The sequence below is a fragment of the Protopterus annectens genome, chromosome 2.part2 (assembly GCF_019279795.1).
Source record: "Protopterus annectens isolate FY-2018-M chromosome 2.part2, PAN1.0, whole genome shotgun sequence".
Classification (NCBI taxonomy): domain Eukaryota; kingdom Metazoa; phylum Chordata; order Ceratodontiformes; family Protopteridae; genus Protopterus; species Protopterus annectens.
In genome coordinates this window covers 405,694,498-405,711,026 of record NC_056730.1, presented here as the reverse complement: position 1 = coordinate 405,711,026, position 16,529 = coordinate 405,694,498, and the positions used below count along the sequence as shown (strand labels likewise).

The window sequence follows — 16,529 nt, the reverse complement described above, 5'->3', positions numbered from 1 at the left end:
AAGAATGAAGGCGAGATTGACAACTTAACATCTACTATTACAGAGCTTAAGAGAATTTTAGGAAAATAATCAGCAGGGAATATTACTTATGAATGGAGATTGGAATCTAATTTTCAATACTGAGGATGTGTCAGGGGATCCAAAAGAGAATATATAAAAAATATAACAAAAGAGGGTCGATTTCTGAAGACACATGAGAAAGTCTGGTATGGAAGATATGACTTCAATAGTAGGAACTCTGAATATTTACATACTATTATCTAAGAAACAGGAATTAGGATAGACTGGATATAAAATATTTCACACTGGAAAATGTTAATTTAATTATAAGTTTTTATTTCAGCTCATGCACCAGTAAAAAAACACGACAAAGATGTAGAATCATTTAGTAAAAATGATATACTGACACTTTTCCACTGACCTGCTACACAGAGAGGAACTTAAGGAATGGGTAGTGGAAATTATTGGAATTCTTAGGGAAGACAATCATTTTTTTTTTTAATGAGATAGCTATTTAGTGGGATAAAATGAAAATGGAGTTTAAAAAATGTAGGAATAAGAAAGAAAGAAAGAGATATGGGGAAAAAGTAACAGGAACTATTTAGAGGGGCTGATAAAGGTTAAAGCATTGCAGAGTAAGGGAATATCACAAGACAAGATAAAAAGCAACTGCAAAGGGAATAATTGAGAATCTGGATAATATGCACGTTTAGAAAAGTTGCCATTAAGCAACTATTTTCTCATAACTCTAGAGCACCAAAAAAACCAGCACAAAAACTTGAGCAACAGAAAGTAGAAAGGGTTGTCACCAAACATAGGGAGGTTATATGCAAGGAAAATAACCAGAGATCCTATAGAGGTACTGCAGACATTTCAGTAAATTTTATGAAAATCTGTACATAGCACAGAAATGTGGAAACCAAGAAAAGACACAAATGGAAATATTCATGAAAAACTTAAAGTCAAGGTTAGAGTAAGATTAGACAACAAATAATAGATAAGACAGGATGAGATGAGATAACAATGGGAAGTCTCCAGGAACACATGGGATTCTTGTGGAACTTAGAATTTGAGAGGGAAGAAAGTACTAAAGATCCAGAAGGCTTTAACAATATTTTGAATGAAGAAGTAGAAGAATCCTGGAAGAAAACTGTGGTGGCTGTTTTACCGAAAGAGGATGAAAAACCCTTCATACCCAGCTTCATATAGGTCCATTTCAATTTTAAACCATGTTTATAAAGTGTTAATATTTATACTAGGTAAGAGATTGGCAGTAGTATTGCTAAATTTGCTAGATAGGGATCATTGTGGTTACGTGGAGACAAGGCAATCATTTGACAACATTAACAAAACGATGATACAGATGAAAGCAGAATATATGAGAAAACACCAGTACTGTTAATGGGTCTTCATGCAAAGTATGCATTAAATACAGCCAGCTGAGATACTATAAGTAGGGCAACAGTAGCTTTTGCATTCCCTGAAAGAATGACAAGGTTAATGAGTATACTATATGAAGCACTACAGGCAAGAATTAAGGTGGGATGATTTCTCTTCAACAAGCTGTATTTGAACAGTGAACAAGGCAGGGTATATCCTCTTTCCTCTCTATTATGTGGTTTATATTTACAGCTAATGGCAAAGAAAATAGGGACCTCACAAATTCAAGGATATAAATTGCATGTACTTGAATAATTCAGAAAATGACATTTTATCGTGGAACATTTTGAGACAGTGTTACGTTTTGTTGGGATATAAAATTAATGAAGATAAAACAAAGGCTATTGTGGTAAACTATGTACCCACACAAATTGTTTTAGCAATACTTCTATTTATGGGGACATGATAAGAAAAGTATTTAGGTGCATGGATTAAAAAGAATTATGTTATGGCAGCTAAGGATATGTGGGAAGAGACTAAAACAATACAACACAAAAATTGAGAAACTGGAAGCTCTTGATTATGGATAAAGATAGAAAGATGCAGGCATCGAAAAAGTTTTAGTTCCTTTAGTTTTATTTACAGGTGAAGCATATTTTTTTCTCTTTATCTGTTTTTTAACCTCATGGTGCACATATCAAACTAATTTGGCTGGTGAACTGTAATGTTGTCTAAACAAATTTCCTTTTCATTATTTTTACATTCCGATACATTTACCTCACCCCAAAATGAAGGTTAATAAATTCTTGCAAAGCTTGTTCAACATGTTGCCAATATCAATATTATCAAGACTAGGCACATAAAAAATGCTACACTAAATCAATTAATGGCTTGTTTTCTCTTTATATACTTTAAAAGTTGCATGTCTAATACTTTCTGTTTTCTATTTCTTCCACTGAAGCTTTCAGAATACTTGTATGTTTTTCCCTAATGTATACATCTCTGATTTCTTGATTTCTTCCATTATTAATATGAGATTTTGTACTTTTGGAGCCTTAGTCTGCTTCTATTTTTAATAATCGCTTCTTTGGCTAATAATAATACCAATGCTACAATGCCTTAACACACTTTGGCTGTTCACGCACCCCTGGCTAGCTGAAATACAGACTCTGTTCTTGCAATTTCCATTTCTGACCCATTATCTCCCTTATTAGCTGCTGTACTTCCCTTTTAAATTGTGGAATCTTTAGACAATCTCAAAAAATATATTTCCAACTTCCTACATGGTCCAACAACACTCATTCACTTCACTGTACATTTTATGTAATCTGATATATAAAAGTACTTAAGGGGACTTCCAACCAAACATACTAAATTTAGTTACATCAGCTCTTAAAAAAATTTCCAGCCACACCTCTTCTGCAATTCATGTATCAACTTGTTTGTGGCACTCCTGAATTTCTTTTCTCATTAAATTTTTATCATTCCCATTTATTGCATTGTATAATCTATTCATCATTTTTTTTTTTTTTTTTTTTTTTTTTTTTTTTTTTAAGTATTAGCTTCAGGTATTCTTATTTGAATTAATACCTGCGGTGGTGGTGCTGCGGTAGCGTTGTCACCTCACAGTAAGACGCTGTCTAGTTTGATTCTCAGCTAGAGCGTCTTCTGTGTGGAGACATGCGTGAATGGGTGTACCTTTGTTGAAGGTTGTGCGTCAGGGCTGGTAACTCAGCACGTAAAAATCAACTACCAATCATTAGAGGACCGGAGTTCCGCTGTGGCGACCCCTAACCGGGAAAAGCCAACAGACACAAACAATTCTTATTTGAATTAATAGCACAATCAGTTCAGATGTCTGAGCATGTTGCCTCAAAATCATTACATCATATTGCTCTAATATTGTAGCAGTTGTCTACAGTTTAATATACCCTTCTGTTCTGTAGTGTACTTACTCAAAATTTCTTCCCATTTTATTGGCTGAATGCTTGGATGGATGGATAAATAGAAAGATAAAAAGACTGATCAATCCCCAAAATCACTTAAATAGTTTAGGTATGTATTAACTGTTTTATGAGAAAACCAAATGAAGTCATCTGCAAACAATGCTAATTTCTCAGAATTTCCAATCCCAAATCTTTTGTTACTTTACCTAATTTTTGTGCTAAGAGTTCTAGGTAAACTGCAAATAATAAAAGGGGAGATGGAACATCCCCATTTTCCTCTGCTTATTTTAAACTCCTGCAATACAGTGTGATTGGTTTTACTAAATACCGCTGAGTTTTTTGTAAAGTTCCTTAAAAAAATTCAATGACCTTCTTGGGAAACCCCATTTTTATCAGTGTTTAAGCTAATTAATAAAAGGGGTTCAGATTTGCTCTCTGCTTCTGAATACATGGTATACATTTTCATTATATTACCAAACATTTGCCTACCTTGAATAAATCCCCATTGATCAAAACTGCTGTTGGCAAATTCTGATGCAATCCTTTTGCCAGAAATGCCATGAATGCCTTATAATCATGATTCAGTAATGATACGGACTAATATGACCCTGGGTTTGTTGGATCATTTTTTTTCTCCTCTCCACACTGCTTCATTCTGTCCAGACATAACTATTTCTGCTCCTTTCCAGGACTTCTCAGAGTGAGAAGGGGATGGACAGGATCTTTGGACAGGATCTTAACATCCTGAGGGACTGTTCTGGCAACTTCTGTTTGCTGAGGTGAGTTATGATGATTTACTTTTATTTCACCAACCACCATCCCTGTGTTTGTCGGCATATCTGAGGGCTACTCTCCCTGTGGATCACATCTCCCCCCCAAAGAGCATTTTCAACAAATGTCCTCCCTCCCGGATAGGCAGACCCATCCTTCCCTGCCAGCTCCTAAGATGCCAGAGCCTTTATTCAACTCGAATCCCATGAGCCATCATAGGGCTTTACCTCTTTACACCATGGCTCTGGCCTGAATTTACTTGATCTTTTCCTTCTTACAAGATTACCAATATCACTGCCTTTCAAGATCATAGACATTTCCTCTCTCTTAATATAGTTTTGATTAATTCCAACCATACTGGTACTATCTTTTCCTTGCATTCCCTCCATAACTCTACCAGTATTCTATCCAATTCCAGTGACTTCCCTGCTGCTACATTCTTTAAATGATCTTCTCTCTCGTCCTATAATGTTTTTTTTTTAGTTATTCACTCTCTTCCGCATCTAATCTCTTAAGTTCTTGCTTGGCTAAGGTATCTCCTTAGATTTAACATCCAGTTACTGTCTTTCATTTCTACTGTATATAGCCCCTTGTAAAACTCCACAAGAAGCTGCAATATTATCTTTAGTCCTCTTTGCAGCCTAGTCATGTTTAAATCTTAGTTTCATAATACTATGCTCTACCTTCTGTTGTCTTAATTTCTGTGCTAAAAATGTTGAAATGTTGGTGTTTCCAAAATATAATTGCAATTGTTTTCTTTCCATTCTTTGTACAATATATTCTTATACATTTTCCTCTTGTTGGCCAAAATATTTTATCAACCACAGAAGAATTTTTGGATAATAATAAAGAGTTGAAGGAATTTATTTGGTGGGGGAAAGAGCAAGAGTTAAGTGGGACAATTTGATACTCATCATAAAGCAAGGTGGTTTAGGATTACTTGATATGAAGGAATACTGTAAAGCTACGCAGTTAAGGCTCATATTCATAACACAAGCTGAACGTTATAAATGAAAGTGGAAACGGATGATGAAATGGGGAAGTTTGGAAAACAAAGAGTGATCAGAATTTTGGATGATGTTTCTTAAGGAGAATAACAACCATACTAAATATTATATTCAAAAATTAGAAGAAAGTATTCTAAGAACTAAGCCAATATGGGAATGCAGAAAGCAGACTTTACCAATGGGTTGACTTCAAGTAGGGATATAGAAAATAGACAAGAGGGGCTGGAATTTAACTCAATTTTTACTCAAACTAATACTTTGTTGAAGCACCTTTTGATTTAATTACAGCATTCATTCTTCTTGGGTAGGAGACTATCAGCATGACATCTTGGCAATATTTGCCCACTCTTCCTTGCAAAAGCGCTCCAAATCTGTCAGATTGCGAGGGCATCTCTTGTGGACAGCCCTCTTCAGGTCACCCCACAGATTTTCTATTGGATTTAGGTCTGGGCTCTGGCTGGGCCATTCCAAAACTTTAATTTTCTTCTGGTGAAGCCATTCTTTTGTTGATTTGGATGTATGCTTGGGGTCACTGTCATGTTGAAAGGTGAAATTCTTCTTCATCTTCAGCTTTCTAGCAGATGCCTGATGGTTTGGGGCCAAGAGAGACTGGTATTTGGAACTGTTCATAATTCCCTCCAGCTTGGCTAAAGCCCCAGTTCCAGCTGAAGAAAAGCAATCCCAAACCATGATACTGCCACCACCATGCTTCACTGTGGAGATGGTGTTCTTTTGGTGATGCAAAGTGTTGCTTTTGCACCAAACGTACCTTTCTGAATTGTGGCCAGAAATGTCTCATCAGACCATAACATATTTTCCCACATGCTTTTGGGAGACTATGTATTGTTTTGCAAATTTTAGCTGGGTCTGGATATTTTTCTGTGTAAGAAAAGGCTTCCGTCTTGCAACCCTACCCCATAGCCCAGACATATGGAGAATACGGGAGATTGTTGTCACATGTAGTACACAACCAGTACTTGCCAGAAATTCCTGCAGCGCCTTCAGTGTTGCTAGGTCTCTTGGCAGCCTCCCTGACCAGTTTTCATCTTGTCTTTTCATCAATTTTGGAGGGACGTCCAGTTCTTTGCAACGTCACCGTTGTCCCATATTTTCTCCACTTTTGGATAACTGACTTCAGTGTGTTCCATGGTACATCCAATGCTGTGGAAGGTTTTTTGTACCCTTCTCCTGACTGATACCTTTCAACAATGAGATCCCTTTGATGCTTTGTAAGCTCTCTTGAACTATGGCTTTTGCTGTAGCAGGCAAATGAGTACATGCCAGGAAAATCCTACTAGGACAGCTGAACTTTATTTAGGGTTAATCAGAGTCTCCTTAATTGATGGCAGGTGTGTACCCAGAAGACTGAATACTGTAATTAAATCAAAAGGTGCTTCAACAAAGTATTAATTTAAGGGTGTGCACAATTATGCAACCATCTTATTGTACATTTTTTTATATTTTTTCCCCCAATAGATTTATTTTTCAACTGAATTGTACAGGTTTATAGGTCACATTAAAGGTGAGAAAAGTTTTAAAATGATTTATTGTGGTCTCATTTTTTTCTATATCACAAAAACTTGGCATTTTAACAGGGGTGTGTACACTTTTTATATCCACTGTATATCGCTCCCCACGTATGCAAGCCCATAAGGTTAAGGGTTTTTATTTGTGAGCATTGCATAGGTATTTTAAACCCCGATCAGAGTTCGGAAAATGTGTCCTCAAATAGACGGCAAATGCTGGAGATGTTATGGGAAAGAGATAGGTAATTGGGCACATGTTTTTGAGAGCGCAAAGAACTGACAGATTTTAAAAATTCTCTACAAAGTACTTTGTTAGAAATGTTAGGATAGCAAATGGTTGTCGCTAAGGGAATGATTGTTTTGAGCTGGGACATATAATTTGAATTCCCTAAACATAGTTAGGCTGAAGTCTGGTGCCACTGGCTGCCAAAAAGCAATTACTAGAAAATGGAAATCAAAATCTAAAGGGCGGCTGCGGTGGTGCAGCGGTTAGCACTGCCACCTCACAGCAAGAGACTCTCCGGGCGTGGGTTTCCTCCGGGTGCTACGGTTTTCTCCCGCATCCCAAAGACATGCTGTAGGTGGACTGGACACTCTAAATTGGCCCTAGGCGTGAATGGGTGCGTGTGTGTGCCTTCTTTGGAAGGTTGGCAACTCGACACCGTAAAACTCCACTGCCAATCATGAGGGGACAAGTGATCTGCTATGGTGACCCCTAACCGGGAAAAGCCGGAAGAAGAAGGAGGAAATCAAAATCTAAACCAACTGTAACTGAAGTACTGAATTTTGTAAAGAAGATAAAAGAACTTAAGGTGGGAAGGTTAGTAAAAGTTAGAAACAAATTACACATTAATAAATGGAATTTGTGGGAACAGTACATGCAAAGTAATGTTCGGGAACTGTGAGGTAATAAGGAGAAACTGAGCAATTTATGTAATGTTGGAGTGAATGACAATTATTTATTTTATTTTTATTTTATTTTATTTTACATTTGTTGACCGAGAAAGTCCGACTGGATATATGTCCATTTTCAGTGGAGGCCCAGGTAGAAAAGCTCCAAATACAGTAATGAAATTTTGAAAACATAGTTAAAAAGGATTTTTGACTATTAAGACTCAACTTAAACTTTAAACATAATTAATATACATATTTTTTACAAGTACAGTCATAGAGAATAACATAACAGAGAGTTATTACATAGCTAAACAAAAATACTTTAGGAATAGTTAAGCAAGAGGAATCTAAAAAAGGGAAATAATCAAAGCAAGAGGAATCCAGTACCAACAGACTTAGAAATGAGAAGCAAAAGGCAAAATTAAAAAGAAAGATACACATATGCTGCATGGAAAGAATGAAAATGTCACTATGGTTTGTTTTCGTTTCTTTTACTGTATGTGTGCTTACAGGTGTTCATAGATTTCATATGCATGCAGCCTAAGAGATTTCATATGCATGCAGTACTGCCTGCTTAAGTGACTTGCTCAAGATCAGACAGTAGGCAAATGAAAGCTGAACAAATTGAACCCTGTACTAATGGAAGTGGCTTGTTAGCAGTTCGCAGCCCTAATCCTCTTCCTCAAGTACTATATTATTAGATGTTAAAAAAAAAAAAAAACACTATTCCTTCTCCCATGGAGTACAGTGAATTGTACTCAAGACTACAAATGCTATGCTGAGCTAAAAAGGCCATCCTCTTGGGAGAACTGTCCATGACAGCCAACACTGTCTGAAGCATGGTAGCTTTCTTTAGTCTGAATATGGACTTCTTTAGGGGATAGGCTGACCTAGAAAAAGCTACAGATGCTAATGGGACACAGAGACCATCCACAGGGGTACAAAATGTTTCTTTCGCTGGAGACCCTCAAAAAACTTTTGTTAGTTCTATCCACACTTAACCTTGCCCTAAAACAGCGACTCCTACATGATATGTCTGACCTCATACCAAAGGAAGGAGATTCTGAGCCAGGTCATAATTTGCAGACAAATGTCAATCAAAATTAAAACAAGCCACACAGAACCCTATTACAGATGCTGTGTTAAAGGTAGTTATCAGCTGATAACTCCAGAATCAGGAAGGGCTAAATGCATTTCCTGTTCCAGTGCCTAATCTACTAGGAAGAATATGACCTTCGTCAAGTGAAACAGAAAGTTAATGGATATAAGTTCAATGGGGCAAAGGAAAACACCCTATAGCCCACCCTATACAAAGTTTTAAGCACCTTCATAAGTGGAAGGGTATAATGATGCTGTGATATGAGTGACCTATGTTGATTTACAGAAATCAGAAAAGGAGGCCACTCTAAGATACTTATACAGAATTGCCCTCCATTCAGCATGGGGCCTGAGTTCCATCTGCCCACTTGACAGTAGGTAGAATTTTAATCAGAAAATTCCAGGTTGCAGACAACTCATCTGACTAAATGCCCCAGGCTGAAATAATCCAAGGCTGATCCTCTTCATTCCTTATATATTTCTTTAGAAGCTCCTGGAGGAAAGTTAATGTGCAACAGGACAGTTCACGAAGGACTATATAAATACTGTTTTTTTTTTCCAAAGAAGGGATCATCTAGAGGTGAGCTAAGGCAAAAATGCATAATTTTCTTTACCTACGTCACCTCTCTGGACAAGCGCAGAGTGAAACTCTCTCTTCGAGTCCTGCACTCCAGGATAGGTACTGCCATGTATATCTCACATGTGAAGGGTTAAGTAACCCAAAGGTAAGCAGTGGAGCTTGGACAATGAGAACCCGGTGCTCAACTGTGTAGCCAACAAAAGTAAACGAGGGACTAAACAGACCTGCACAGCAACTGATGCACAGATTAGACTTTGTTCAGTAAGGCTCTGCTTCTGTACACAGTGTGTCAGATCCTACTATACAGACAAATGTCTGAAACCAAGGGTCCTGTGAAAACCTTGATTGGAGGGCCTTGGAGATCCCATTTTTGGCCTGGGTCATCAAACCCTCCTGGGTCCATGGGAAATCTCAAGAGAAAATCCCTCGGTCCCAAGCATAATCACCAAGAACCTGCTGGGGAAACTTCCAAGATGGCTGCACATTGAGTAATAGCTTAATTTCAGCTCTTCCAGTGTGAAAACTGAAAGTTAGAAAAGTAAGCCAGTGAATTTGTATTTTTGGGTAAATTTCAGTTACTGGGTAGTAGGTGCAATGCCTGGATCCAGGAAAGAAAAAATTTAGAGACTATGAAAGAAAATCGATCACAAAAGCTAAGAAAAAAAACACTGACTTGGAAGAATCCTGCAGCTGTTCAGCAAAAAGCAGTTTAAGCTTCAGCTTTGGTGCAAGACATGACTTCCAGTAACCTAGAGAAAAAAATAAGTCAAATGTGCTCATAGCTGATTAAAATAAAACACTGAAGGATTATATCAACTTAAACAACAAAAGGCTGGAAAAAATGGAAGAAGCTTTAAACAAATACTCAGATGAGTGGATAAAACTGCAAAAAATCAGACGTTGAAATGAAGAAGGGTTGGCTGAATATGAGACTGCCTAAAAAGAGATGCTTCAAAAAATGGCAGAGTTAGAGGACAGAGCACATAGGGAAAAAGTGTGATTTTCTGATGCACCAATGAAACAGGAAGGAACAGACTGTATTAATTTTATGAAAGCACAAATAAGCAACTGAACTGGTATTCCACAGGAGGAGTTGTTAATTGAAAGGACCCATCATGTGCATGCTCCAAACCTGGTTATGAGAAAGAATCTGCTCGGGGAGCTGAGGGACCACTCACTGGATGCAGACTATTTGCAAAAGGGTTCTTCTTGCTGCTCAACCAAGAGACAGTAATGACATCACAGGACCCCTCTCCCCAAAAAAAGGTGATTGCCAAGAGTGCATTTCATAGGGCTTCTTGACATCTGCAAGCAGGGGACAGACACAAGCACAACTCACTCACCACTACATGTCAAACAGCTAGTCACACACACAAACTACAAGGTCATTTTAGGAAGAGCTTTACCTCAAAATAAGGATATGACCAATGTCTGCAAACTATATCCTTTGCCTTCATACATTCAATCACCAGCATGGGGATCAAGTGAAGGAACCTCCTTGTCAGTCCATATGCTGAATACTATCAACAGCTGCCATCTTAGAATTACTTCCTCCTTAGTCTTCACATGGTTGGTTCAAATACTGCTAAGTACAGTGAAGCTTTACATTAAGCTATTCCTTTAAGTGATACAAGCAAGGTAGTGTGGGCCTTTATTTATGATTTAAATGGCAACAAGCACAATTCAGAGACTCGTATTTCTTAAACAACGAGAGTGAGAGGTTTTCAATGATCAATATTTTTGAGTTATGCATTCTGACAGAAAAGAAATGTGGGATGTTAATTTAATGTAGACATTGATGAGACAGGAGCTGAAGAGGAAAAAAAAGATAAAGAGTTCTGCATGTATGGCAACAGACACAATTCCAACAGCTCTCTCTGGTGGTGTAGAGGCACTGGTGAGCTGCAGATGTGGAAGGTAACAAGAGGATCCCAACTGTAGTTTGAATGAATGAAAACAGATTAATCAGAACATTCTAGCAAAACAGTAGAATGTTGGCCCCCAAAAGGAATTTAAAAAACAATTTGATTTGTTTACATACTTCTTTTACTATTTCAGTTTCTTAGCATGAATGGCTAGTTTTCTAATGAAAGTAATACCCTCCAAAAATGACTTCCTACTGTAACAACATTCTGCAGTGAAAGAGAACCATTTAATTCACAATATGTTCTCACATTATTCTACTACTCAAGACTATCAAAGCAAACAGTCTTGGTGTTTGTAATGCTGATAAAGCAGACACTGGCAAAGAACAACTGTTCTGCAAAACAAAAAGAAATGCGCAAAGGTAACATAAGAAAAACTGCTGTCTCACCTCATCGACAACAACATGAGAGATGTTCGACAGAAAACCATCATGCTGCATCTTTCTGAGTAGAACTCCTGTCGTACAGTACAACAATCGTGTATTAGTTCCAGCTTTGCTCTCCATCCTGATTTGATAACCACACAAGGAGTCCTGTAAACATTAAGAACTATTTATTTCAGTCGAACTATTCTAAACCACTACAAACAGCATAAAAAATGACAAAAATATATTAACAAAAGCTGAAGTGAAAGGCATACAATAATACAGCAATAGACATTAAAGATTAGTGGGTTGAAGAAGAGAAAGCACGTATAAAAGATCTGAAAAGTACTAGTCATGCTAAATGGAGTAACAAAAATTGCTGAGGTGTACTCTCTGCTGCAGTTATCAAACCAGAAAATTCCAAGCTGCAAATACTGCATGACCTACTATTCTTCAAAAATTAAACAACTTATAAAATTGACGTGTTTCACAACAATGTGCTCTGCAACCTGAAGTATAGCTTGCCAGAAGATGGCAGTTTTTGTTTGTATGACTTTGTTTACTTACACAGATATTCTTTCTGGACTTCAGAACACAAAAGAATACTGTATTAACTTAGAATTTCAGTAGAACTTTAAGACTGCTACAGCAGGATTGACATGAGTTATGCAAGGTGATGCCAGGATTGGTTCACGAACTGTTTCAAAGAATATTCATTTGGAAATACACATAATAGGTTAACCCATCTTACTGCCAGCTCTTTTTTTCACAGTTCTCAGTGTAGAAGGAAAATAAACTGTCTATGACTTTAATTCAGCATTTTTTTGCTTTAATTCACCATTTTGATCAGATTTGCAATGTTGCGGCAAAAGAATAACTCCAATTTTATATAATGCAGTAACAGGCTTTGCATTCCTAGAAAATTAATTACATTAGTTATTGCCTCAAAAGTGAGACAAAGAAATATTGTTGTACTGCAATCTTAAGATAAGAAATCCAATAGCAGAATACATTTTCTTTTAAAATGTCTTGGCCCCTTTGCATGCCCTCCAGCTGACCATCAGCTGCACTTCAGGTTTGCTCCTATACTTCCATTTGTTCCTTAGTGTCCCCAATACTACATTCAAACTGCACAACCACTGAACACCAGATAACCTACTGCATGCTTGAACAACAACTAACCACTGAACACCAGATAACCCACTGCATGCTTGAGCAACAATTAGCATACATCTGATGCACTGAGGGACACCATCACTGTAGCAAAAGTAACAGTGATACAGTGATTAGAGTGTCACTGTAGCATCATTTAATGTTGCAGTGATTTTGTGGTGCACAGCTGACCTCAGCAGAGTTCATAGGTTCATAGATAAGTACTAAGCAATTGGCCCTAGGGCCTACATAAGCCTAGCCAAAAAGGAACCCTGGCTTTTGCCACCCAAGAAATTACTTTCCTGTGCCCCTGTCAAGCAGAGACACAGAAGTGATCCTCGGGGTGAATTTCCTACCTCCCATCCAGTCATCAAGATTTTGCTTGAAGAGTGCTAACGAGGAGCTTTGGTTGACATAGATAAGTTTGTTCCAGAGTATGGCAAGTCTCTGGGACAGGAATCTATCCCTCCAGCATCTTCTGTTTATTGTGGTGACAAGGTTTAGATCCCTAGAGCGTGTAGCTCAGAGGGATTGGGATTTCTTTAAGTGGAGTATTTCCAACAGCTCTGGGTTTGACATAGCTTTGTATGTTAGGCTGAGATCACATCTTTAAGTGGAGCATTTCCAACAGCTCTGGGTTTGACATAGTTTTGTATGTTAGGCTGAGATCATATCTGGGTAGGCGATATGTGACTGAGTAAAGCTGGAGTTTTTTGATATGGTCTGCGTAGGGCATCTGTTTGAGGCTGGTAATCCTCTTTGTGAGGTATTTCTGAGGCCTTTCCAGTTTTTCCAGATGTCTTGTGAGGTACATACCAAATGGGGCATGTACTCTATAATGGGTCTAATGAGTGACTATTAGAGGGGAACAACAAACTCTTTTTTCCTGGATGAGAAACCTTTTGCGATGAGGTGTGCCACGTAGAAGGATTTCCTGACTACTGTGGCGATGTGATTATCAAAGGAGGGTCTACTGTCCACCTGTGTCCCAAGGTCTCTTATCACACTTTCAGTGTTAAGTAGACTACCACCTATGTGGTAGCTCATGGGTACAGAGTTTTTACCAAAAGGGGTGACAATGCACTTTTTGGCATTGAGCTTGAGGCCATGATTTTGACACCAGGCATCTGTCTCAGTGAGGCCCTTTTGTACGATGTCCACATCATTAGAAGTTTCGATTATGGCTCCTAGTTTGCAGTCATCTGTGAACTTCATTAGCCAAAGACTTTCTGTGTTAGTCTGTACCTCAGAGAATATATGAAATCCTTCCAGGACAGCTTTGTGCACGGCACTCGGCTTACCAGCACTACTCTGTATCATGGCATCCCAAAGTCCACAGACCAGTGCAGTGTACAGACAGCATTGGTGCCGGTAGGGCACATTACTTCATGCTTTGTCTTCAGCAGCTAGGTCAAACTCACTTGTACTTGAACACAGGCCATGCTGAAATCTTATCATATGCTATTACTATACATTTTGGTAAAATGGAAAAACACATTCAAAGAGACTTCATTAATTTTCTTAACTGAGTCGTCATATATATATATATATCCTTAAAAATGAAACAAGAAATAGCCACAACTTGTCCAAATGTTAATTTAACGGCATCTTTCACATCTTAAAAAATGGTTAAATAATATGTGAATATAGGAGGATGAATTAAAAAAAAATTGCAGGAAACTATTTATTTACTTAATTTCTTATAATAATCATCATTGTTTGGCACTTTGTCAAAAATTTAACTAGAATGATGTATGAAATATTAAAATGCTTTGTTTAGATTCTTAAATCTCTCTCTCTCCAGTTGCAGCAATATGTTACCTCTGAATGAGGGACATGATGAAAACATGTGAAGGTATGTGTGCGTGAATGAGTGTCTTCTATGCATGAGAGAATGTCAAGGCATCGGACTGGCAGTCCACATGTAACAACAAGTTTTGGTATGCTGTCGTATGAATCAGTATAGATGAATACCAGGTGACTGTTTTTTACGAATGTGTGGGTGAGCGAGATTTTATCCAAATGGCAAACTGTTAAATACTAAGAAAAACACAAAAGTTATGTACTCACCATAATGATGCAACGGTGTTATCTGTTTTCATCCTTTCTAAGCCTTTGGGTTTCAGATCCAACCTCAGATATGGCTTCACCACTTCTTCTAGCTTAAGCTCCTTCTCTTACCCATAATCCTCTTGCAAGTTTCAGATTACCTCAGATAGTTTGCCCACCTTGACATTAACACAAAACAATTCTGTAAATGTCTTGAAACACAAGAAGAAAGGCATCTGGAACTAAGAGAGGGAAAGATCACATGGGAATACCTCCAGGTCATACTAGGAAACCAGGCAGATATATTCTGCCACAGGAAGGAGGGCAGGTTGAGGAAGAATGAAAACAGACAACATAGATGCATCATTATGGTGAGTACATAACTTCTATATCTGATGTAGCCTTTACTATCTGTTCCTCAACCTTTGGGACAGAATCCCCAGCTATTATCAGCCCAGGGTGGTCTCATGGAAGGATATTTCGGAGTATGGCAAACACTGCTCTATTCCTACAAAGTATGTCCAACTTGTAATGAGTTATGAAGGTATGAGCACTGAACCAGGTAGCAGAAGTACAGATGTCATCAATAGAAGTTCTGGATAAAAAAGCAGAAGGAATGGAGACTGACCTTGTGGAATGAGCCTTTGTGTTCACATAAGAAATACATTCAGTGAGCCATTGAGCTAATGTAACTTTAGACACAGGTTGTTCCAACCATGTTTTTGAAAAAGAAATAAACAACAGGTCCAGCTTCCTGAAAGCTTTTGTTCTGTGGAGATAAAATCTCATCTATCGTTGGACATCCAATAAATGAAGCATATTCCCCTTTAATGGAGCAGTTTGAGAAGAACAGTGGTAATTTAATGGACTGGTTAAGTGAGATTTCAGATGCTACATTCAAATGGTGCAAACAGAAACCATGTCGTCATGAAAAATTATACAAAGTGGCTGGCTACCTAAAGCATGAAGCTCCAAAACTCTTTTAGCAGCTGTAATGGCAAATAGAAAAACAGTTTTCTATAACAAAAATTTTAAATCAGCCTTTGCTGTGGGTTCAGAAGGAAATGGAGTCAAGACCCAAAGAAGAATCAGCAAATCCCAAGGAGTGGTAAGGTCCCTGATTAGTGGCCTGAGCAAGACTGTACCATTAAGGAGGGCTTAACATAACCTAAGGGAGGCCAATGATAGATGATCTTTGCCTACATGAAAATTTGGAGATTGCATTTAGTTGTACATTACTGACTGTAAAGTAACTTGCTCCATTATGAAAAATGGAAACTAGAAATTCAAAAACTGCCAGAATGGGTGCAGAAAAGGGGTCTAGATTTCTCTCAGTAGCCCAGACAGAGAATCATTTCCATTTGCTGTTATATGTCTTCCTGGTGGAGAAATTTTTAGAAGTAAGGATGTCTAAAACCTGGAAGAAAGCATTTAGTGTCTAGCCATCACTGAGGGTAGATAAACCATGCGGTCAACTTGGGGGCTTGTATATCTGGGTGAGGTAGCTTGTAAGGAGAGGCAAAAGATCCATAAGAGAATCTAGAACCCTAGGAGGGTAGATCAGAGGAGGCCAGAGGAATGGGAACTATACTAACGGCCAAAATGGGGCTGTGAGGATCAACTCGCACTTCCTTTGATGAACTTTCTGTAAAACCTTTGATATGAGAGGTGTGGCAAGAAAGGCATAAAGGAGTCCAGGGACCAATCATTAATCAGAGTGTCCATTGGTGACTCCCCCTCTGGTGAGATTAGGGCAAAGAACCTGCTGCATTTGGAACTGTGGACACAGGCAAACAGGTCACAACATGGCTGGCCCCAATGGCAAGAAATCCATTC

General features: G+C 38.1%; 1 protein-coding gene across 1 annotated transcript in view; it reads right to left on the bottom strand.

Annotated features, from left to right (window-relative positions):
• The window catches only part of DHX29 (DExH-box helicase 29), a 1,644,099-nt gene that overhangs the window by 955,891 nt on the left and 671,679 nt on the right, over nucleotides 1-16,529 (bottom strand). Inside the window, exon 13 of the mRNA XM_044064425.1 lies at nucleotides 11,517-11,660. Within this exon, the coding sequence (XP_043920360.1) occupies nucleotides 11,517-11,660 (144 nt within the window). The remainder of the gene's footprint in view (nucleotides 1-11,516; nucleotides 11,661-16,529) is intronic.